This window comes from Podarcis bocagei (genome assembly GCF_964188305.1).
Source record: "Podarcis bocagei genome assembly, chromosome: 7".
NCBI classification, from domain to species: domain Eukaryota; kingdom Metazoa; phylum Chordata; class Lepidosauria; order Squamata; family Lacertidae; genus Podarcis; species Podarcis bocagei.
In genome coordinates this window covers 2,386,920-2,410,922 of record NC_138132.1, presented here as the reverse complement: position 1 = coordinate 2,410,922, position 24,003 = coordinate 2,386,920, and the positions used below count along the sequence as shown (strand labels likewise).

Here is a 24,003-nt window from a genome sequence, read left to right as displayed (position 1 = left end):
AATTCCGACGAAAGAAGAATGGCCGACAAAATTAATGGACTATGCAGAATTAGATAAAATGACAGGAAGGATTCGAAACCTGCGGGACCAGAGATTCACAGAAGATTGGAAGAAGCATATGAATTATTTGAAGAACAGCTGTAATCAACAAATTATGCTAGGAGGACTACAAGAAGTTTTGTAAGGAGAAATATATGAAGCATTCCAAAGTAGAGAAAGAATAGAGATATTAGTTACGAGATTTAAATGTAATAGTGAAAGTAAGAAATGTATATTAAATGAATAGATTGGAAAATTTTCAGATGTGATTGATGGAAGGCAAAAAATTGTATAAGATATAAAAGTGTGTTTAATTATTGTTGGAAATGATAAGTTAAAAAACTAATAAAAACTTACACACACACACACACACACACACACACACAAAAGAGTGTGTGTGGCTGGGAGGTAAGGCAAAGTAAAGGTAAAGGACCCCTGGAGGGTTAAGTCTAGTCAAAGGCAACTCTGGGGTTGCAGCGCTCATCTCGCTTTCAGGCCGAGGGAGCCAGTGTTTGTCCACAGACAGCTTTCCGGGCCATGTGGCCAGCAGGACTAAACCGCTTCTGGCGCAACAGGACACTATGATGGAAACCAGAGCAGTGCATGGAAACGCAGTTTACATTCCCGCCGCAGCAGTACCTATTTATCTACTTGCACTGGTGTGCTTTTGAACTTCTAGGTTGGCAGGAGCAGGGACCGAGCAACAGGAGCTCACCCTGTCGTGGGGATTCGAACCGCCGACCTTCCGCTCAGCAAGCCCAAGAGGCTCAGTGGTTTAGACCACAGCGCCACCCGCGTCCCTGTGGCTGGGATGTAGCTTCTTCTTGTTGGCATCTATCTGTGTCAGGAGATAACGTAGATGCGCACCTTTGGGGCTGAGGTCAAGCTGTTGGGACGGTTGCAGCTCCTGCTGTGGCTGTAGAGACTGATAGGGGAGAGACATGTTTCATTGCACCCGGGGCAGATGAAGGCTGCAGATGCACCATGGTGTTTCTTCTCTCTGTGCTCCTTCCAGTGGTCATTCCTCCTCTGGTCAGAAAGTGTGAATTAGGTAGGTTTACCTTGAATGCAAACGGAATCAAACTCCTCCCCCCTACTCCCGAGGAGACCTCCCGCTACTCTGCTCTCTCTGTGCTGTTGCAAACGTTGCGGGTACTTTCAAGCATAGCTCATAGAACTGTTTTGTCTCCTGCACAAATCTTGTTTTGAATTGGTGAATACTGCAGTCATTATTTTTTTAAGCCCTGAACAACTTGGCACCATTTTACCTGTGAGGTCGCTTTGATCGGTGGAATTGGCACCATTACTAGTGCCACATAATCGTGGCATTTGTCTGTCTTGGAAGACAGTGGAGGAGTGCATCTTTGGGAGTTGAGGTCAAGAGGTTGGGACAGTTGCAGCTGAGACCAATATGGGAGAGACATGTTTTGTTGCAGCCGGGGCAGATGAAGGCGACCAGTTGTCCTGCTGCTGATGCACCACGGCATTTCTTCTCTCTGCCCTCCTCCCAGCGGTCATTCCTCCTCTGGTCACTGCTGTGGATGCACAACCTGTCCGTCCGTCTCCAGGCACAGCGGTCGTCTGCAAGGGATTCCCACACTGATATCGGCAGCCTTCATGTTACGTTTGCAGACATTTTTCTAGCGCAGAGTTCTGCCAGTGGTGTCTGAAGCCAGCTCCCCGCAGAGCACCTCCTTGGGGATCCTGACATCTTCCGTTCTGCAGACATGACCAAGCCAGCGTAGACGTCGCTGAGACAGGAGTTCGAAGAGGCTGGGAACGTCGTCTTGGAAGAGCACATCTTGGTTTGGAACAATGTCCTTCCGTGTGATCCCGAAACAGCCAAGAGGATGGAGCAACTCCCCAACGAGGAAAGATTGCAGCATTCGGGACTTTTTAATTCAGGAAAAAGGTGAATTAGAGATGACATGATACAAGTTTATATATAAAAAGGGGATGATAGAGAGAGGTTTTTCTTCCTCTCGCACAACACTGGAACATGTGGACATCGAACAAAGCTGAATGTTGGAAGATTCAGGGTGGATAAAAGCAAGCAGGTGTTCCTAGTTAAACTATGGAACTCCTTGCCACCGGAGACAGCGATGGCTTTAGGAGAGGAGTGCACAAATTCATGGAGAGGGCTATTTTTTTTTATTTAAAAAATTATTTAGTTTTACAAATTCACTCACATAGATAACGTTGTTACAAATATAATAATTTTGCACAAGGTTTTTCCGAATCCCAAGACTTTCTTCCTCCCCTTCGTGGTTTCTTTAAATAACTTTTTTTTTTAACTGCATGTTGTAAGTCCATCTAATTTACCATCCTCAATTATATCCAAAGTTTATGTATCGTTGCAGGAGTTACTTAAAGCCTGCCAAAGAGTTCATGTGTTTGCAGTAGTCTTTCAAATACAGTACAGTGGTACCTCGGGTTAAGAACTTAATTCGTTCCGGAGGTCCGTTCTTAACCTGTAACTGTTCTTAACCTGAAGCACCACTTTAGCTAATGGGGCCTCCTGCTGCTGCCGCGCGATTTCTGTTCTCATCCTGAAGCAAAGTTCTTAGCCCGAGGTACTATTTCTGGGTTAGTGGAGTCTGTAACCTGAAGCATCTGCAACCTGAAGTGTCTGTAACCTGAGGTAAAGGTAAAGGGACCCCTGACCATTAGGTCCAGTCGCGGATGACTCTGGGGTTGCGGCGCTCATCTCGCTTTATTGGCCAAGGGAGCCGGTGTACAGCTTCCGGGTCATGTGGCCAGCAGGACTAAGCCGCTTCTGGAAAACCAGAGCAGCGCACAGAAACACCGTTTACCTTCCTACCGGAGTGGTACCTATTTATCTACTTGCACTTTGATGTGCTTTCGAACTGCTAGGTTGGCAGGAGCAGGGACAGAGCAACAGGAGCTCACCCCGTCACGGGGATTCGAACCGCCGATCTTCTGATCGGCAAGCCCTAGGCTCTGTGGTTTAACCCACAGCGCCACCCGCGTCCCGAGGTACCACTGTATATATTTGTCCCGTTATTTGTTGAAGTTTTGATCCTCCTGGTTTCTGATTTTCCCGGGTAATCATGCCATTTCTGTGTAATCCAGTAATTTCATCTGCCAGTCGTACCTAGTATGTATCATGTTGTCTTTCCAGCTCTGGGTAAAACCGGAGAAGTATCTCCCGCTTGGACTACTGCAATGCGCTCTACGTGGGGCTACCTTTGAAGGTGACCCGGAAACTGCAATTAATCCAGAATGTGGCAGCTAGACTGGGGACTGGAAGCAGCCGCCAAGACAGCATAACACCGGTCCTGAGAGATCTGCATTGGCTCCCAGGATGTTTCAGAGCACAATTCAAAGTGTTGCTGCTGACCTTGAAAGCCCTAAACAGCCTCAAAGGCCCAGTTTTCCTGAAGGAGCGTCTCCACCCCCATCGTTCTGCCCGGACACTGAGGTCCAGCTCCGAGGGCCTTCTGGTGGTTCCCTCATTGCGAGAAGTGAGGTTACACGGAACCAGACAGAGGGCCTTCTTGGTAGTGGCGCCCATCCTGTGGAACGCCCTCCCTTCAGATGTGAAGGAAATAAGCAGCTGTCTTCTCTTTAAAAGACATCTGAAGGCAGCCCTGTTTAGGGAAGTTTTCAATATTTAATGCTGTATTGTTTTTAACACTTGATTGGGAGCCGCCCAGAGTGCCTGGAGAAACTCAGCAGGGTATAAATAATAAATTATTATTATTATTATCTGGCTATGGTCGGAGGCAGAGATGCTTTTGAATCCGGGGTTGCTGGAAACAGAGAGTTTCCCACAGGCCTCTGTTTGGCCGCCGTGAGACAGAGGATGCTGGACTCAATGGGCCTTTGGCCTCATCCAGGAGGCTGCCCTGAGCTTCTGAAGTCTTGGCAGACGGAATGGCGAGAGAGGTTTGCGATGTGATGTGCGTGGCGTCCTTGCATCCTTCTCCTCCTCCATCCGGTCCTCTCCTTTCCATCTCTGCTCCCAGGCTCCATGTTTTGCCCCCTTGCCCTTCCCCACACAGCGTGGTGAAACGTTCTCATATGGTCCTGGGGACAGGGAGGGCGAGGAGTGGGGAGGAGGGCGATGTCGGAGGCCTCCGCTTTTTCCTCTCTGACCTGCCGCCTCTCTTGAATGAATTCATTGTTTCCCAGACGGAGCGACCTTTTGCTCTCGCCCTCTCCAGGATGGAGTGACGCATCCCCCTTCAGTTTACCCAACCCTCTACGGGTTTTTACAAGACTTCCAGGGGACAGGGCTGGAACAAAGACTGTTGTGTGGGGAGGGCGAGCGAGGCGGTCCAAGGAGAGCTGCCGGTTTAGCCAAGAACCACCAGTCACAGAGAGAGAGATTTTTCTGCCTCCACCACCCACAGACCTCATAGGAACTTAGGAAAATAGGAAACTGCATTATACAGCCAGACCCAAAATTTCGGCGCCTCTCGCACTGGTTTAACCCCTTTCCGTTTTAACAATACAAATTCTGCGAACATCCTTCCTATCTCTTCAAAATCGTTTCTCCTACATATTCCCCGTCTTACCTTAATGGCACATTTTAATTTCTTGCTCTATCCCAAACCTCTTTGTGCCGTTCTTCCATTTTATATCCCGCCAGCTCCCTTCCACTTCCTTAGCTAAACAACGACGACAAACCTCTGGTTACGTGAAACGTACTCAGTAAACACACAAGACAAAACCGGCTGTACTTTTGAATAAATAAGGTATAATGTCCATTGTATCAAATTGTAGATTTCAACGGAAGTCTCATAAAGTTCAACGAAAAAAGCAGAAGACCCAGTGGATCAGTTCATTCTCTAGCTCAGCCTTTCTCAACCTGTGGGTCCCCAGATGTTGTTGGACTACAACTCTCCATCACCCTTAGCTAGCAAGGCCAGAGCTCAGGATGATGGGAGTTGTAGTCCAACAACATCTGGGGACCCGCAGGTGGAGAACCACTGATCTAGTCAGTTCATGCATAAGGTCCATACATATATAAGTGTCTATTCCACCTGTCTGTTCATAGAGTCCAACAATCCACACGAAAAGTTGTTACAGTTCCACAGAGTCTAAGACGAGGATTTCCGGAATATTAGCCTTGTTTCGCCATCCTAGGCTTCATCAGTAGAACAGGCTCATATGTAATATTACAGGATTGTGGACCTTATAGCATAGTAGTGGTTGCTGTCAATAAATTTGTGAGCAAGTCCTTTATAGCCTGCGAACCTTCCACCCCATCGTAAATTGATAATAGTGCTACCTCTGGACTTTTGGTCAGCTTTAACCCCGTGGTTTCTGTTATCTCCTTAAACACCCTTTGCCCCCCAAAATTGTACATATTTACACCCCCACCACATGTGAACATAATTCCCGGTTTCCTGGCTGTCCCCTCCAACATAACACCGAATATCCCTTGTTTATTTGATTAAATTTGACGTGTTAAATACCATCTCCAGGCAGGGGTCTTTTGCAGCCCCCTCTGAAGATGCCCTCAGAGATTCGAATCAGGGACCTTCTGCATGCAACCCAGGTTCTTCGCCCCCGACCTATACAGTCCTTTCCCATTGCAGGTTGAGGCTAAAGAAGGTATTCGGTTCTGAAAAGGTTCAGGGTGCACAGTAGGGCTGGGCGATAATCTGCTTTTCAACTTCGTGATATATCAGCAGCTAAGGTAAAGGTAAAGGACCCCTTGATCATAGAATCATAGAATCCTAGAGTTGGAAGAGACCACAAGGGCCATCGAGTCCAACCCCCTGCCAAGCAGGAAACACCATCAGAGCACTCCTGACATATGGTTGTCAAGCCTCTGCTTAAAGACCTCCAAAGTAGGAGACTCCACCACACTCCTTGGCAGCAAATTCCACTGTCAAACAGCTCTTACTGTCAGGAAGTTCTTCCTAATGTTTAGGTGGAATCTTCTTTCTTGTAGTTTGGATCCATTGCTCCGTGTCCGCTTCTCTGGAGCAGCAGAAAACAACCTTTCTCCCTCCTCTATGTGGCATCCTTTTATATAAAAAAATTCCTTCCAGTAGCACCTTAAAGACCAACTAAGTTAGTTCTTGGTATGAGCTTTCGTGTGCATGCACACTTCTTCAGATACACACATCCTTTTATATATTTGAACATGGCTATCATATCACCCCTTAACCTCCTCTTCTCCAGGCTAAATTAAGTCCAGGATGATTAAGTCCAGTCAAAGGCGACTCTGGGGTTGCGGCGCTCATCTCGCTTTCAGGCCGAGGGAGCTGGCATTTGTCCGCGGACAGTTTTCCGGGTCATGTGGCCAGCAGGACTAAACCGCTTCTGGTGCACGGAGGACCGTGATCAGTGCCAGAGCGCACGGAAACGCCGTTTACCTTCCCGCCGGAGTGGTTCCTATTTATCTACTTGCACTCTGATGTGCTATTGAACTGCTAGGTTAGCAGGAGCAGGGACCGAGCAACGGGAGCTCACCCTGTTGCGGGGATTCGAACTGCCGACCTTCTGATCGGCAAGCCCAAGAGGCTCAGTGGTTTAGGCCACAGTGCCACAGCAGCTAAACATTGTGCTATACATATAGATCACAGTGTTTGAAATAAACATCGTGCTATATGGATAAATGACAGTGTCTAAAATAAGGATGGAGAGACATGTGCTGGCTTCACGGTTTTCCTCACATTGTGATTTTTTGCACAGCACAAACATACACATCATTTTTATTTTTTTTGCAATATATTGCCAGGTCACAAATAATGAAACCATTATCATGATACGAGCTTCGTATCGATTTTGGATATTATATCACCCAGCCCTGGGACGCTGTGGGTTAAACCACAGAGCCTAGGACTTGCTGATCAGAAGGTCGGCGGTTCGAATCCCCACGACGGGGTGAGCTCCCGTTGCTCGGTCTCAGCTCCTGCCAACCTAGCAGTTCGAAAGCACATCCAAGTGCAAGTAGATAAATAGGCACCACTCCGGCGAGAAGGTAAACAGAGTTTCCATGCGCTCTGGCACTCATCACGGTCCTCCGTGCACCAGAAGCGGTTTAGTCCTGCTGGCGACATAACCCAGAAAGCTGTCTGCGGACAAATGCCAGCTCCCTCGGCCTGAAAGCGAAGTGAGTGCCGCAACCCCATTGTCACCTTTGACTGGATTAACCGTCCAGAGGTCCTTTACCTTAGCTGCTGATATATCACGAAGTTGAAAACCAGGTTATCGCCCAGCCCTACAAGTGCAAGTAGATAAGTAGGTACCGCTCCGGCGGAAAGGTAAACGGCGTTTCCGTGCGCTGCTCTGGTTCGCCAGAAGCGGCTTAATCATGCTGGCCACATGACCCGGAAGCTGTACGCCGGCTCCCTTGGCCAGTAAAGCGAGATGAGCGCCGCAACCCCAGAGTCAGCCACGACTGGACCTAACGGTCAGGGGTCCCTTGACCTTTACCTTATCACCCAGCCCTAGCATGCGGCGTCCCTAGAAATATACAGTACAGGAAATGTGTTGGCTGAGAATGGCGTTCTGGGGAGCGAAAATGGTAAACGGCCTGCCCTTTTTAAAATTGTGATGAAGGAGAAAGCAAGTTCAAAGGCTAAAAATGTAAGATCAGAACGACAGAAAAAACTCCCACTCCATGCCGTTCCCTGTGAAAGATTGCACACCATTTAAAAGTGCAAAGAGGCAAAGGGAAAGTCTGAAGTCTTTGCAGCTTTATGGTGGCCACAGAATCTGGTTTCCTCGCCTTGCCTCTTCCATCTACCATAATTTACTTTTTACTATCGGACGGAATGTACAGCTTCGTATTTTGGCTTTTTATTGCTCACAGATAACCCTGTCCCCGGTGCACCACTATTCCGTACCATTATATGGTTGGTGGGTCTGTATTCCTGGCTCTCAGCACCCTCTTTCCTGGCTTCCTGCACCAATGGGGCCTCTGCCCCTTAGCACGGTGGCTGCCTGAGGCCATTTGCAGATTTGTGCCGTCCTGTTGCCACCCGGGTGCCTCTGTGATCTTTCTGGGTTCCTTCGTTGCCACCCACAGGGACAGGACAGCGGTGGCGGTTTCAGCAAACAGAATCCGATGCCACCTTCAGTGTGGATGCTCTCCGCATCCACCAGGACTCCGGTTTCGTTCGGAGTTTCCTGGGAGCCAATGCGCCATTTTCTGGGTCACGTTGTTGGGGCTCAGTTTCGACGTTTGGGTTCCTCTGCAAAACCTCGGTGTGAAATTGGCTCGGAGTTTCAGTCTGGTGCTATCGCGGATGACCTTCAATATTTCAATAAATTGCAGTTATTGTTGTTATCTATAGCCCTAGGTTCTTAGTTGTATTTGGTCACTGCGAGAGCAGGATAATAGTAGTAGTAGTAGTAGTAGTAGTAGTAATAATAATAATAATAATAATAATAATAATAATAATAATAATAATAATAATAATTTATTATTATTTATACCCCGCCCGTCTGGCTGGGTTTCCCCAGCCACTCTGGGTGGCTTCAAACACAATATTAAAATACAGTAATGCCTCAAACATTAAAAGCTTCCCTAAACAGGGCTGCCTTCAGATGTCGTCTAAAAGTCTGGTATTTGTTGTTCTCTTTGACATCTGGTGGGAGGGCGTTTCACAGGACGGGTGCCACCACCGAGAAGGCCCTCTGCCTGGTTCCCTGTAACCACACTTCTTGCAGGGAGGGAACCGCCAGAAGGCCTTCAGAGCTGGATCTCAGCGTCTGGGCTGGATGATGGGGGTGGAGACGCTCCTTCAGGTATACTGGACCGAGGCCGTTTAGGACTTTCAAGGTCAGCACTACACTTTGAATTGTGCTCGGAAATGTACTGGGAGCCAATGTTGGGCTCGGTGGGCCTTTGGCCGATCTAGCACCCAAGCCCTTCTTACGTCCTAATAGAACTTCCAGTTCCAGGGGCAGTCTATCATTCCCAGCTTCACAGATGTATTTCTCCATTGCGAGAACTGGGTGCTGAACGAGACGATCTGTTGGGCTTTTGCGGTGCATCAAACTGCTGGTGCAGGACCTTCAGCGAGCTGCCCCCGAACCCATTCTAACAGTGTCCTTCCTTCCTCGCAGGACGGGCGCCGGAGACCACATCACCATGCCCGAGGGAGCCCGCAGGGGCAGCACCAAGAGAGGCGGCAAGGCAGGTGCGTACGCAAACCCACACCCCAGCAGAGATTGCGAAGCCCCAAAGCACCCTGCCTATGGGGCAGCTGGGCCGAGGGGAGCTGCTTCCGTCCCAAACTTTTCCCGATTGGCAAAAGCTGCCTTATTGGAGATCTGTGTCTCTGAACAAGCCCAGCCCGGCATGGGTTCCCCTTCCAGATCCTGAGACTTTTGAAAAATAAATCCCAACCAAAGTCCGCTCGTCGGTTTTTGAGCCTGTGCGTCTCTCTCTCTCCCTAGCCGCACGCTTTTTGCAAGCGGCGAACGCTTTAGATGCAAGATTGTGGTACTGGGGGGGGGGAGGGAGGAAGCGGAGGAGAATAAGTGTGCGGCCCTTTGCACAACTGCCTCTCCTCCCGGCATCCTTCGCGAGGCAAACCACAGCTTCAAAAGGTGAGAGAGAGAGAGAAGAGAAAGCCACAAAAGGATGTTGAAGAGAGCGAGGAGGTTTTCTATTTTTTGAAAAGCCGGGGAGGCAGAAGGTGAATGCAGAAGACTTGTGGTGAGGTGGGGGGCTAGGAAAAAAGACCGAACTCCTGTTGAACTGCTCCTTTGCACGTGGGGCTGGCCAGAGATGGGTCAGGGCGGACGTCCTTTATGATAGGGGGCTGAGCATGCAACTTTTTATTTATTTCCAACCCCTGCTGCTTTCTCTCTTTTCCATTTCCTCCTGGCCCCCCGGCTAGCAGCACCCCGGCCCTCGTCCGTCTCCTCGCTGAGCGGTCTCGGCTCCAGCATGGCTTCCGACCCCATCTTGGGCAGCTGCACCTCGGTCAACACGGTGTGCTCGGACAGCGACCGCCCGGTCAGCCTCAGCTCTTCGGCGTCGTCCGCCTCACTGCCGGACAGCCAGAGTGCCTTTGGCAGCAGCGGGGGGCTGGGGGGCTGCCCCCCGACTTACCCCCAGCACCAGAACGGCAGTGACATCAGCCTGGACCTCACGCCGGTGGCCTTGCTGGACAGGCCGGGGGAAGCCCAGGCAGGCCCGGGTTGGTCGCCGAGTCCGGGCAGGGCCAGAGAGCGCCGGATGAAGCTGTCTCACCTGGACCGGGTGGTGATGGAGATCGTGGAGACGGAGCAGTCTTACGTCCGGGACCTCAGGAGCATTGTGGAGGTAAGGACAGAAGGAAGGAAGGAAGAGCAGACAGGGCTGAGCGCCTGGCCTCCCCTTGCATTTTGACCCTGCCTTCCCCTCCCAGGGGCTTCTTGGCAACAGCCCTGTAAGGTAGGGCAGCAACATGAAAACAGGGCCTTTTCGGTGGTGGCTCCCCATTTGCAGAATGCTCTTCCTAGGGAAGCTCCCTTGACACCTTCATTATCTATCTTTAGGCGCCAGGCAGAAAATGTTCCTCTTCAACCGGGCCTTGGGCTGTTAAGCAATCCATGGTTGTTGTTGTTTCTAAAATAGGGGGGTATTGTTTTGTTTGTTATTGTGTTATGTATTTTTGTGTTTCTATGCTGTGTTCTTCAGATGAAGGGTGGTGTGTCAGTTTAGTGAACGAAATTAGATAAGGTAGCTTAGGCTGAAAGATGGTCAGGCTTGGCTTCACGGCTGAGCACTTTTCATCCCAGCCTAGAACGCTCCATAGCGTGTTGATGGAATATTGCGTACGGTTCTGGTCGCCTTTCCTCAAAAAGGAGTTGGAAAAGGTTCCGCCAAACTGATCGAGGGGATGCAGCGACTCCCCGGTGAGGAAAGGTTGGGGCTTTTTAGTTTAGAGAAAAGGTGATGAAGAGGCGGCGTGACAGAAGCATGTGAAGAAAATGGAGAGAGATTTGGGTTTCCCCTCCTTTCTCATAACACTAGAAGCTGAATGCTGGAAGATTCAGGACAGGCTAAAGAAAGTCCTTCTTCACGCAGCGCAGAGTTAAACTATGGAACTCATTGCCACAAGAGGCAGTGATGGTTGCCAACCTGGATGGCTTTAAAAGGGGAATGGACGGATTTATGGAGGGGAGGGTGATCAGTGGCTAGATCAGGCAAGATCCTGCTTGCAAGTTTTCCACAATGGGCATCCGGTCGGCCTCTGCGAGAACAGAATGCTGGACTAATAATAATAATAATAATAATAAATAGTTTTATTTATACCCCGCCCTCCCCAGCCAAGGGCTCAGGGCGGCTAACACCAAATATAAAAACAATTGATTGAAATACAACTTAAAAAACAAGATTAAAATACAACATTAAACTGCAGCCTCATTTCAGTAGAAACTCAAATCAAAAACTTTTTTGGGGATGAAAACGTCAAGTCTTCACCAAGGCCAACTATCCAGACTGGGTCCTACATGGGCCAGAAAAAAGCCAGGGAAGTCCCCAAATAGGAGTTCCAACAGAGGAGGAGAAAGGAAAAAGGAAAGAGGGGGAGGGGATCAAGTTGATTCCAAGCCAAAGGCCAGGCGGAACAACTCTGTCTTGCAGGCCCTGCGGAAAGAAATCAGATTCCGCAGGGCCCTGGTCTCATGAGGCAGAGCGTTCCACCAGGCCGGAGCCATCACTGAAAAGGCCCTGGCTCTGGTTGAGGCTAATCTGACTTCCTTAGGGCCCGGGACCTCTAGGGTGTTGCTATTTATGGACATTAAGGTCCTCCGCTGGGGCATACCGGGAGATGATCCCCCTTTGGCCTGATCCGGCAAACCTCTTCCTATGTTCTTAACCCCAAAGTGAGGGAACAGAGTATTATGTCGCACCATGCAAAAAGCAAACAAGCAATAGTAAATAATAAAATTGTTGTCGCTCTCACTGCGAGAAGTGAAGTTACAGGCAGCCAGGCAGAGGGCCTTCTCGGTGGTAGCGCCCTCCCTGCGGAACGCCCTCCCTTCAGAAGTCAAAGAGATAAACAACTACCTGACATTTAGAAGACATCTGAAGGCAGCCCTGTTTAGGGAAGTTCCTGTGTTCTTGTTCTGACTTCAGTGTGAGGCGCAGCTAAGGAAATGTAAACTGCACAAAAAACACACAAACCCCAGACCCTCCAAGCGCCCCTAATTTCCAGGGATGGTCCCAAATTTACAGAATCCGTCCCGGTTTCTGATTTGATCCAGGAATGTCCCACTTAAGGCGTTCCTATTTTCACGGGAGAAATGTTGGAGGGTGTGGAGTTATGCGACTCCGCGAGTCAAGGAAATAAGTAACTACACAACCTTTAGAAGACATCTGAAGGCAGCCCTGTCTGGGGAAGTGTTTTTGTTTAATGCTCAATGTTTTACAGTCATACCTCGGGTTACAGACGCTCCGGGTTGTGCGATTTCGGGTTGCGCACCGCGCCGAACCCGGAAGTACCGGAATTGTTTACTTCCGGGTTTCGGCGCTTGTGCATGCGCAGAAACACTAAATCGCACTTTGAGCAGAAGCGCCGAATCACAACCCACGCATGCGCACATGCTGCACTGTGCGTTGCGAACGTGCTTCCCACACGGATCACTTTCGCAACCCGAGCGTCCACTGTATTATGTTTTTATATGTGTTGCAAGCCACCCAGAGTGGCTGGGGAAACCCAGCCGGATGGGCAGGATATAAATAATGAAATAATATTGTTATTATTATAAATCATAAGAGAAAGACACGGTGACGCACCAATGTCAAGCCAAGCCTCCCTTTTTCCTGATGTGGCGTGTATCGTGGATTTGGCACATCTTAAATCCAAAGAAATGGAGGCAGTGAGAGATTTTACTTTCTTTGGCTCCATGATCACTGCAGATGGTGACAGCAGCCACAAAATTAAAAGATGCCTGCTTCTTGGGAGAAAAGCGATGACAAACCTAGACAGCATCTTAAAAAGCAGAGACATCACCTTCCCAACAAAGGTCCGTATAGTAAAAGCTATGGTTTTCCCAGTAGTGATGTATGGAAGTGAGAGCTGGACCATAAAGAAGGCTGATCGCTGAAGAATGGATGCTTTTGAATTGTGGTGCTGGAGGAGACTCTTGTGAGGCCCATGAACTGCAAGAAGATCCAACCTCTCCATTCTGAAGGAAATCAGCCCTGAGCGCTCACTGGAAGGACAGATCCTGAAGCTGAGGCTCCAAGACTTTGGCCACCTCATGAGAAGAGAAGACTCCCTGGAAAAGACCCTGGTGTTGGGAAAGATGGAGGGCGCAAGGAGAAGGGGACGACAGAGGGTGAGATGGTGGGACAGTGTTCTCAAAGCTGCCAGCATGAGTTTGACCAAACTGCGGGAGGCAGTGCAAGACACGGGTGCCTGGCGTGCTCTGGTCCAGGGGGTCACAAAGAGGCGGACACGACTAAACGACTAAACAACAACAACAGCAAATCCAAAGCATAGGAAATATAATTCCACCAGATGACATAATAAGCATCTGGATCCTCCCCGGAAACTTGTAGTTGATGCGTAATTTCCCCCGCAGTCGCCAAAGACCGTAAACTCTTACACCACACAGCCCAGTGCAGACGTTTTCCGCTTTCTCGCTGCGCTGTTGAAATCCTGGCTGCATTTAACACCCACGCCGAAAGCTCTTTGCAGCGAGAAGGTTTCATGTTGCCCGTCCACAAATTCAGTAATCTGGGGAAGCCCAGGCAGGTTATTTCCACCATTTTAAGGAAGCCATTCGTTCCTCCCTTTCCCTGGTCTGTTTGCATTCTGCTTTTCAGAAGAGCAGGAGTTAACTTGCGCCTTCCTGGCAATGCGTTTAAAATTCAGCATTTGCTTCTTGGCCAGCCTCAATGACATAAATTAACGGGGCGGTTCTTCGCTGTAATGTGTGAGAAAGCGAACAGCCAGGTGTTTCCTGATCCAGTTTTGCAGAGTTTTTGAACCACCGTGTTCTTCTCCTTACCTGTTCCTGGAAACAGCAAGAGAGAGCTCTTGTCTTGCGAGGTGGGCTTCTCGGAGGCATTTGGCTGTATGGTGGTACCTCGGATTACAGACGCTTCAGGTTACAGACGCTTCAGGTTACAGACTCCGCTAACCAAGAAATAGTACCTCGGGTTAAGAACTTTCCTTAAACGGCCTCGGTCCAGTATACCTGAAGGAGCGTCTCCACCCCCATCGTTCTACCTGGACACTGAGGTCCAGCTCCGAGGGCCTTCCGATGGTTCCCTCACTGCGAGAAGCAAAGTTACAGGGAACCAGGCAGAGGGCCTTCTCTGTGGTGGTGCCCGCCCTGTGGAACGCCATCCCATCAGATGTCAAGGCAATAAACAACTATCTGAATTTTAGAAGACATCTGAAGACAGCTCTGTTTAGGGAAGTTTTTAATGACTGATGTTTTAATGTATTTTTAATATTTCGGTGGAAGCCACCCAGAGTGGGCGGGATAGAAATTATAAATTATTATTATTATTATTATTATTATTATTATTATTATTATTATTATTATTATTATTATTATTATTATTATTATTATTGGCAGGCGAAATAAAATACAGTGGTACCTCGGGTTACAGACGCTTCAGGTTACAGACGCTTCAGGTTATATACGCTTCAGGTTACAGACTCCGCTAACCCAGAAATATTACCTCGGGTTAAGAACTTTGCTTCAGGATGAGAACAGAAATCGCTCGGCAGCGAGAGGCCCCATTAGCTTCAGGTTAAGAACAGTTTCAGGTTAAGAGCAGCCCTCTGGAACGAATTAAGTGCTTAACCCGAGGTACCACTGTACTTCTTTGTGCAGCACATTTGGAACTGCCTGCCTCAGGAAGCAAGGACAGCTACCAACCTAGATAGTTTTAAAGCAGGACTGGAGACAGATTCTGGAGGAAGTTAAGGCTATCAATCGCTACTCCCCATGACGGCTGTGGTCTGCCTTCATGGTCAGAGGCATAAATGCTTCTGAACTCTGGAAACCGCTGGAAGGGGAGAGGTCTGTTGGCACCAGGACCTGTTTGCAGGTTTCCCCAGAGACACATCTGGTTGGCCACACTGAGAATAGGATGCTAGACTGGACAGGTCACTGGCCTGATCCTGCGTGCTTTTCTCATGTCCTCATGTTCACAGGGATGCTCTTAAATTCTCCTACTGAGGCCTGAGCCACAGGCAGTAAGGTCTGGTTGTGTAAGTAAGCTGTGATTTGCACATTGCAGGGGGTTGCTTTGGATGACCCTTGGGGGTCCCTTCCGACTCTTACGATTCTTGTGTGCACCTTTTCAACCTGGGGGTGTGGGGGGTGGAGTTCTGAAACAGGGGGGTGCTGCCTACTAGGGGTGTGGACTCTGCAGCCCACTGCGGTCAGGAAACACATATTTAAATTTTCCTTCCTGCCCGTGCGTCACAGGGAAAGGTGCTCCCCTCGCCTTCAGCCTGTGAGAGTTTCCTGAGCACAAAAAGGTTTCTTGTTCGGACAGACATGCCCCCCAGCAAAACGCTGTAGCCCCAAGGCACGGCTGTGTGCCCTATGCTTCGCTGCTGCATAGAGATTGGCTTTATATTGTTGCTCTGACCACTGAGCACAACTGCCCTTCCCTGAACAAGGCTGAATGCTGAAAAATTTATAATATGATATGATAATATAATATAATATAATATAATATTACAGTCATACCTCATGTTGCGTCCGCTTCACGTTGTGTTTTTTTGGGTTGCGGACTGCAAACCTGGAAGTACCCGAACGGTTTACTTCCGGGTTTCGGCAAACATACATGCGCAGAAGTGTTAAATCACGTTTTGCACATGCGCAGACACGGGTAGCGAACGCTCCGGGTTGTGAACGTCCACTGTATAATATAGTGATACCTCGGGTTACATACGCTTCAGGTTACAGACTCCGCTAACCCAGAAATAGTACCTCGGGTTAAGAACTTTGCTTCAGGATAAGAACAGAAATCGCGCGGCGGCAGTGAGAGGCCCCATTTGCTAAAGTGGTACCTCAGGTTAAGAACAGTTTCAGGTTAAGAACAGACCTCCGGAACGAATTAAGACTTACTCTGGTCCAGGGGGTCACGAAGAGGCGGACACGACTAAACAACAACAATAATATTTAATGCTGTATGGTTTTTAACACTTGATTGGGAGCCGCACAGAGTGGCTGGGGAAACTCAGCCAGATTGTTGTTGTTGTTGTTTAGTCGTTTTGTCGTGTCCGCCTCTTCGTGACCCCCTGGACCAGAGCATGCCAGGCACTCCTGTCTTCCACTGCCTCCCCCAGTTTGGTCAAACTCATGCTGGTAGCTTCGAGAACACTGTCCCACCATCTCGTCCTCTCTCGTCCCCTTCTCCTTGTGCCCTCCATCTTTCCCAACATCAGGGTCTTTTCCAGGGAGTCTTCTCTTCTCATGTGGTGGCCAAAGTCTTGGAGCCTCAGCTTCAGGATCTGTCCTTCCAGTGAGCACTCAGGGCTGATTTCCTTCAGAATGGAGAGGTTTGATCTTCCTGCAGTCCATGGGACTCTCAAGAGTCTCCTCCAGCACCAGAATTCAAAAGCATCCATTCTCCGGCGATCAGCCTTCTTTATGGTCCAGCTCTCACTTCCATACATCACTACTGGGAAAACCATAGCTTTAACTATACCAGTGTTTCCCAACCACTGTTCCGCGGCACACTAGTGTGCCGCGAGATGTTGCCTGGTGTGCCGCGAGATGTTGCCTGGAGGGAGGCGGGCGAGTCAGGCGGCGAGAGGTGGGGCGGCGGCGGCGAGGAGAGGCCGTCCAGTGCGGGGCTCTCGCCGTCTGCCTGCCTGGCTGCCTGCGAGCTCGGCGGGCAGCGCCTCCGTCCGCAGCGCCCGCCTCGCGGCTCTCATTCCCTGCCCCTGCCAAAGCTCACCCAGCCAAGCCGCGCTCTCCTTCCTGCCTCGCTTTGCTGCCTCCTCCCCCCCCACCCCCAAAGCTTGGAGGTTCCCCGGCAAGGGGGAGGGGGAAAAATTGAAATTTACACTTTCGTGCGTCCCTCCCGGCGTGACGCTGCGCGCTGACGTCATGGGGCTGTAATGGTGGTGTGCCTCGAGATTTTTTTCATCAAACAAGTGTGCCTTTGCCCAAAAAAGGTTGGGAAACACTGAACTATACGGACCTTTGTCGGCAAGGTGATGTCTCTACTTTTTAAGATGCTGTCTAGGTTTGGCATTGCTCTTCTCCCAAGAAGCAAGCGTCTTTTAATTTCGTGACTGCTGTCACCATCTGCAGTGATCATGGAGCCCAAGAAAGTAAAATCTCTCACTTATTATTATTATTATAACAAAATAGATGGCTTTAAAAGAGGATGGGGCAAATTCATGGGGGAGCAGCCTATCGACGGCTGCCAGCCGCAGCAGCCAAGCACTGTTTCTGAATGCCAATTCCTGGAGGTCACAGGGGCTGCTTCCTGGTTTCCCTCCGGCATCTGGGATAAGAGGATGCTGAGCTAGACGGGTCCATCTTCCTCCAGAAGGTCTTCTTTGAGCCCTGGATTTGCCATCAGGCGTTGACTCCGCAGCCCCTCCAGGGTGGAAGCAACTGCTAGAGTCAAGCCCATTTGCCATCTCCTGTCGAGCGTCTTCCTCCAGCCTCTGCTTCGCTTTACTGCTGGAATTTCTGGAATTCTCTGGCCTCTCCTGGGACCACTGAAAGAGGAGAGGAAAGCTGACTGGGGTCTGTCTGGCTGCAAAGACGGTTTCTTGCGTGCCCCTAAATTAAGACTCCCCCGGCCGTCCCTCTCTCATTGTCTGCGCGTCGTCTCTCTGAAATCCCAACGGCTCTTTGGCCTGTTTGCAAGCGACACGGTGTGACTCCTCTTACGAGGAAAGGTTGCCACATTAGGGACCTCTTGTTGTTGTTGTTGTTTAGTCGTTCAGTCGTGTCCGCCTCTTCGTGACCCCCTGGACCAGAGCACGCCAGGCCCTCCTGTCTTCCACTGCCTCCCGCAGTTTGGTCAGACTCATGTTTGTAGCTTCGAGAACACTGTCCCACCATCTTGTCCTCTGTCGTCCCCTTCTCCTTGTGCCCTCCGTCTTTTCCAGGGAGTCTTCTCTTCTCATGAGGTGGCCAAAGTCTTGGGGCCCCAGCTTCAGGATCTGTCCTTCCAGTGAGCACTCAGGGCTGATTTCCTTCAGAATGGATCGGTTTGATCTTCTTGCAGTCCATGGGACTCTCAAGAGTCTCCTCCAGCACCATAATTCAAAAGCATCCATTCTTCGGCGATCAGCCTTCTTTATGGTCCAGCTCTCACTTCCATACATCACTACTGGGAAAACCAGAGCTTTAACTATACAGACCTTTGTTGGCAAGGTGATGTCTCTGCTTTTTAAGATGCTGTCTAGGTTTGTCATTGCTTTTCTCAGGGACCTCTTAGTTTAGAGAAAAGGCGAGTAACTGGTGGAACGAGTAACATTTATAAAAACGATGCGCAGCATGGAGAAAGGGAGCAGAGGAAAGTCTTCTCCTTCTCTCTCATAGTGCTAGAACTCATGGGTGTGCGATGAAGGTGAAGGCTGGAAGATTTGGGACTGATTAAAGGAAGTCCTTTTTCACAAAAAACATACAGTGGTACCTTGGTTCTCAAGCTTAATCCGTTCCACAAGTCCGTTCCAAAACCAAAGCTTTCAAAAACCGAGGCCCATAGAAAGTAATGCAAAACCGATTAATCTGTTCCAGACTTTTAAAAACAACCCTTAAAACAGCAATTTAGCATGAATTTTACTAACGAGACCATTGATCCATAAAATGAAAGCAATAATCAGTGTACTGTACTATAAAATAAATAAGACAGTATTGTAGGTGATAAAAATAAATAAGACAGTATAATAAAATAAATAAGACAGAACTGCAGGTGATAAAAATTGTTTGGATGAGGGGCTTTTATCCATAAAATGAAAGCGATAAAGAATGTACTGCAGTCACACAAGCAATCAATCAGTAGCTGAACTAGGTTCTACACAGTCACAAAAACAAATTAACCGAAAAAGCCTCAAAAACAAAAACACAAAATAAATAGCCAAAACAAAAGCGCCAAACTTAATCCGTTCCAGAAGTCTCTTCGAAATGTTGGAAAACCAAGGCGCAGCTTCTGACTGGTGCAGCTGATAGCTGCATCAGATGTTCAGCTTCCCAAAAACATTTGAAAACCGGAACACTTACTTCCTGGATTACGCAAGTTTGAGCACCAAAGCGTTTGAGAACCAAGGTACCATTGTAGTTGAACTATGGAACTCACTGTCACAAGAGGCCATGTTGACCTCCAACTTGGATAGCTGTAAAAGAGGATTGGGCAAATCCACAGAGGAAGAGAGGGCCATCAGTGCTCCTGGGACCTCTCCTGCAGTGTTACTCACTTTCTCAGAAAGCCGCCTGAACGGCTCGGGGCCGCCTCTGCTCCAGGCAACAGCATCAACCAGATGGGTATAAATATTAAAATGATTACAGTCATGCCTCATGTTACATTTGCTTCATGTTACGTTTTTTCAGGTTGCGGCCCGCGGCAACCCGGAAGTACCGGAAAGGGTTACTTCCAGGTTTCGCCACTCGCGCATGTGCAGATGCGCAAAATGACGTCATGCACATGCGCAGAAGCGCCGCATTGCAACTCGCGTGTGCGCAAACACGCCTCTGCGGGGTGCGCTCTTTTCATGTTGCGAACAGGCCTCTGGAACGGATCCCATTCGCAACCAGAGGTGACACTGTATCATCATCAACATCATCATCACCTTTCTCTTCTGGGCGGCTGGTCCAAAAGATGCTTCTTCCAGCATCTCCTCCCAGGCCTCTTGGCAGCTGGGGACAAACAGAGAGCGTCTGCAGCGTCTAAACATTGGCTGTTTCCGTCCCTGCAGAGATGGGACGACGTGAGGGTCCCTTATGGGAAAGGACAGAGTCTTCGTGCTGAAGACACATTATTATTATTTCTTCTTCTCCTTCTCCTTCTCCTTCTCTGGTGATCCCTCGTAGCCGAGTAACATTGTCTTCCATAAACACAGTTTTAACAATGAGTCTGTAAGTGACTGTGGAGGCCAATTCTGGATCCACACGTCCTTCCACAGTCCTTCCTGCGCTCGCAGGCCAGTGTTTCCCAATTGTTGGTGTTTATACTTCATTTTTTTAAATTTGCCTTGAGATTTGTCTTTAAACCTCTTTTGTTGACCACCAGCATTACGCTTTCCGTTCTTAAGTTCGAATAGAGTAGTTGCTTTGGAAGACGAGCATCAGGCATCATGACCAGTCCAATGAAGTTGATGTTGAAGAATCATTGCTTCAATACGGGTGACCTTTGCTTATTCCAGTACACTGTTATTAGTTCACCTGTCTTCCCAAGTGATGTGTCAGATTTTTCGGAGACGCCGTTGATATAACAACAACAACAATTTATTATTTATACCCCGCCCATCTGGCTGGGTTTCCCCAGCTACTCTGGGCGGCTTCCAACAAAATATTTGTTATGTACTGAGTTGAATAGGATTCAGAATGCAGCAGTCTGATTGGTCCTAGAACAATAGGATCCAGAATGCAGCAGGCTGATTGGTCCACAGGAGCCACCCAATCCAGCTCCATGTGGAAGTGAATCTGCAACCTGATTGGCCTACAGGATTATCCTGGAATTAGCCAATCACGGGGGGCCCATTGTGTAAATAATGTATATAAAGCAGACATTTTGGGGGAACATCCATTCCTCCTCACCACTATGAGCTGAATTAAGAGCATGAAATCCACTCTCGACTCCAAGTATATTTCAATATTAAAATATGGTGGTCTGTTAAACATTAAAAGCTTCCCTAAACATTAAAAGCTTCCTTTTGAGGAGTTGGAGATGGCGTTTGGGAGTTGTAGTTCCAAGCACCTGCTTAGCAAAGGCTAAGCCATGCTGCCCTGGTGGTGTGTTTGCGATAGTCACGAGGTATCTCTGCCGCTGATTCCTTCTTTTCTCCATCCTCCCTTCCCTCAGGACTACCTGGGCTGCATCATCGACTGCGGACAGCTGCCGCTCAAACCAGAACAAGTCAGCGCCTTGTTTTGCAACATTGAAGACATCTATGAGTTCAACAGGTGAGTCAGCAGGGCTTCCTGGCACCTGGAGAAGGGAGGGAGGGTTCGGCGTCAGCAGAATAAGCTTTCCAAATGGCAGGGAATTGCCCCACCGCCACCTGCCCCACAACTTGAAGATCACCATCTTCCTATGTTTCTGTGACCCATTCTTATTACCGCAGACCTTCCGATTTATACAATCATGTGGGGCTATAGTTGATAGTTCAGCGGATGCTCTCTGTATGCTTAGAGGGTAATAGCTCTTGCAATAGCTCACATGCATTTATGGAATCTGGAAATGAATTTATGGATGTAATCAGGTTGAAGACATTATGCCCTGTTTGTTGATCTGCCCTTTATAGACAGTGCTGAAAGAATTATTTTTTTATCTCCTGTTCTTTATTGGTTCTCAGATCAATTCCCCCGGGAAGCGATAGCCCTGCAAGGTAGTCCAGATATAGTGGTTCCTTGGTTCTCAAACTCTTGGCCAATAAAGAGCTACAAATTGGACATCTGGTAGCCAGATTTGCTCTGGCAGCTAAGGGGCTTCACCTCAGCTCTGCTGATGCATTGCAATATTAAACTTTTATGCTGTAGACTTTTATAGACTTGTTGTTGTTGTTTAGTCGTTTAGTCGTGTCCGCCTCTTTGTGACCCCCTGGACCAGAGCACACCAGGCCTCTTGAACTATACGGACCTTTGTTGGCAAGTTGATGTCTCTGCTTTTTAAGACGCTGTCTAGGTTTGTAGGTTTATAGACTTACCGTATTTTTTGCTCTGTAAGACTCACTTTTTCCCTCCTAAAAAGTAAGGGGAAATGTGTGTGCGTCTTATGGAGCGAATGCAGGCTGCGCAGCTTTCCCAGAAGCCAGAACAGCAAGAGGGATTGCTGCTTTCACTGCGCAGCGATCCCTCTTGCTGTTCTGGCTTCTGAGATTCAGAATATTTTTTTTCTTGTTTTCCTCCTCCAAAAACTAGGTGCGTCTTGTAGTCTGGTGCGTCTTATAGAACGAAAAGTACGGTATGTTGTGTGATTTTAGAGGAATGCCTTGCTTTTTGCCCTGTGTTGTTCATTGTGAAGGCCTTTGGCTATCAGCGATAAAACGAATTGGGCTTCCTGGGTGGTACCAATAACCAGCGGGGGGGATTTATAATGGCATTTATGTCACACAGGTTTCTCCCCGTCATTTACATGTGACTAATCTTACCAATTAACTGAGCAAACGTTGCAGACCTAAGTAATCTGCATGACCTGTAGAGTATAGGAATATGATCTTGCGTGTGATCCTGAAAGAGGAATCCTCATTTATTGTTATGTAAACCCCGCTCCCCCAACAACAGCCCTGTGATGTAGGACAGGCTGAGAGACAATGACTGGCGCAAGGTCACCCAGTGAGTTTTCACGACTGAGTTGTTAAATGAGTCCTGGTCTCTCCCAGGTCGTAGTCTGGACTTTCCAAACACCTCATCGCTCCTTATTTTCCTCTCACCAACATTTTAGTGTAACTTGGTTCTGCTCACAGCTGGAATTGTGCACTCTTAGCTCACTCATTTCAGGATCTGACTTGTGTGTGATGAGCCCGCTAACCTGTTCTGGATTTGAAAGGGCCCAGTAGTAAACATGCGCTACCTGGGAGTCATTTTGGACGCCCAGCTGTCCATGGAGGCGCAGGTCCATTCTGTGTCCAGGGCAGCTGTCACCCAGCTCCATCTGGTACGCAGGATGAGACCCTCCCTGCCCGCAGACTGTCTGGCCAGAGTGGTGCATGCTCTGGTTATCTCTCTTGGACTATTGCAATGTGCTCTATGTGGGGCTACCTTTGAAGGTGACCCGGAAACTACAACTAATCCAGAATGTGGCAGCTAGACTGGGGACTGGGAGCGGCCGCTGAGACCACATAACACCGGTCCTGAAAGTCCTACATTGGCCCCCAGTACGTTTCCGAGCACAATTCAAGGTGTTGGGTCTGACCTCTAAAGCCATAAACGGCCTCGGTCCAGTATACCTGAAGGAGCGTCTCCACCCCCATTGTCCACCCCGGACACCGGGGTCCACTTCCTAGGGCCTTCTGGCGGTTCCCTTCCTGCGAGAAGCGAGGTTACAGGGAGCCAGGGCACAGGGCCTTCTCAGTGGTGGGTGGCGCCCGCCCTGTGGAGCGCCCTCCCATCAGATGTCAAGGAGATAAAGAACTATACAGCTTTCAGAAGACATCTGAAGGCAGCCCTGTTAAGGGTAAGTTTTTGATGTTTGATGTTTTATCGTGATTTTAATGTTCTGTTGGGAGCCGCCCAGAGTGGCTGGGGAAACCCAGCCAGATTTGGGAGGTGGGGGTTAGAAATAAATTATTATTATTATTATTATTATTATTATTATTATTATTATTATTATTATTATTAGCATCTCATAGAACACAAGGCAATAAGGTGACAGCGATGAACTCATGCCAGTGTTAAAATAAAAAAATTCCTTCCAGTAGCACCTTAAAGACCAACTAAGTTAGTTCTTGGTATGAGCTTTCGTGTGCATGCACACTTCTTCAGATACACTGGATTCTTACCTCATTATACATGACTAAGCCATTTCTCACCTTCTCACCCCTTGCCTTTTCCTGTAAGACCTATTACAGTCGTTAAGAGTCGTCAACAGGCTCATCTCAGCTATCTGCCAATCTCCCATTCCCACCACCCTTCTGAGTAACACCCCTCCCCACCTTCTCACTATATAGAAGGGTCTGGCAACTTCTGTTTCAGTGTATCTGAAGAAGTGTGCATGCACACGAAAGCTCATACCAAGAACTAACTTAGTTGGTCTTTAAGGTGCTACTGGAAGGAATTTTTTTATTTTGACTATGGCAGACCAACACGGCTACCTATCTACTACTGGAATCATGCCAGTGTTATAAGCCAGTAGCATCCCTCCGGTGGATATTTAGCCAC

General features: G+C 48.7%; 1 protein-coding gene and 1 long non-coding RNA gene across 6 annotated transcripts in view; both read left to right on the top strand.

The window, feature by feature from the left end:
- LOC308590684 overlaps positions 1 to 24,003 on the top strand; it is a 90,495-nt gene that overhangs the window by 23,983 nt on the left and 42,509 nt on the right. The gene's annotated exons all lie outside the window — the stretch shown is intronic.
- The window catches only part of PLEKHG2 (pleckstrin homology and RhoGEF domain containing G2), a 75,633-nt gene that overhangs the window by 13,307 nt on the left and 38,323 nt on the right, over positions 1 to 24,003 (top strand). For 2 of the 5 annotated variants that reach the window (XR_014009738.1, XM_081200138.1), the window contains exons 1-4: positions 1,765 to 1,951; positions 9,094 to 9,167; positions 9,873 to 10,300; positions 20,987 to 21,087. Coding sequence is in view for 4 of the 5 variants with exons in the window: in XM_081200138.1 (XP_081056264.1) it covers positions 1,890 to 1,951; positions 9,094 to 9,167; positions 9,873 to 10,300; positions 20,987 to 21,087 (665 nt within the window). In the remaining variant the exon portion in view is untranslated. Of the gene's footprint in view, positions 1 to 1,764; positions 1,952 to 9,093; positions 9,168 to 9,872; positions 10,301 to 20,986; positions 21,088 to 24,003 lie in introns of those variants that run through there. The other 3 variants (XM_081200139.1, XM_081200140.1, XM_081200141.1) reach the window with 3 other exon arrangements.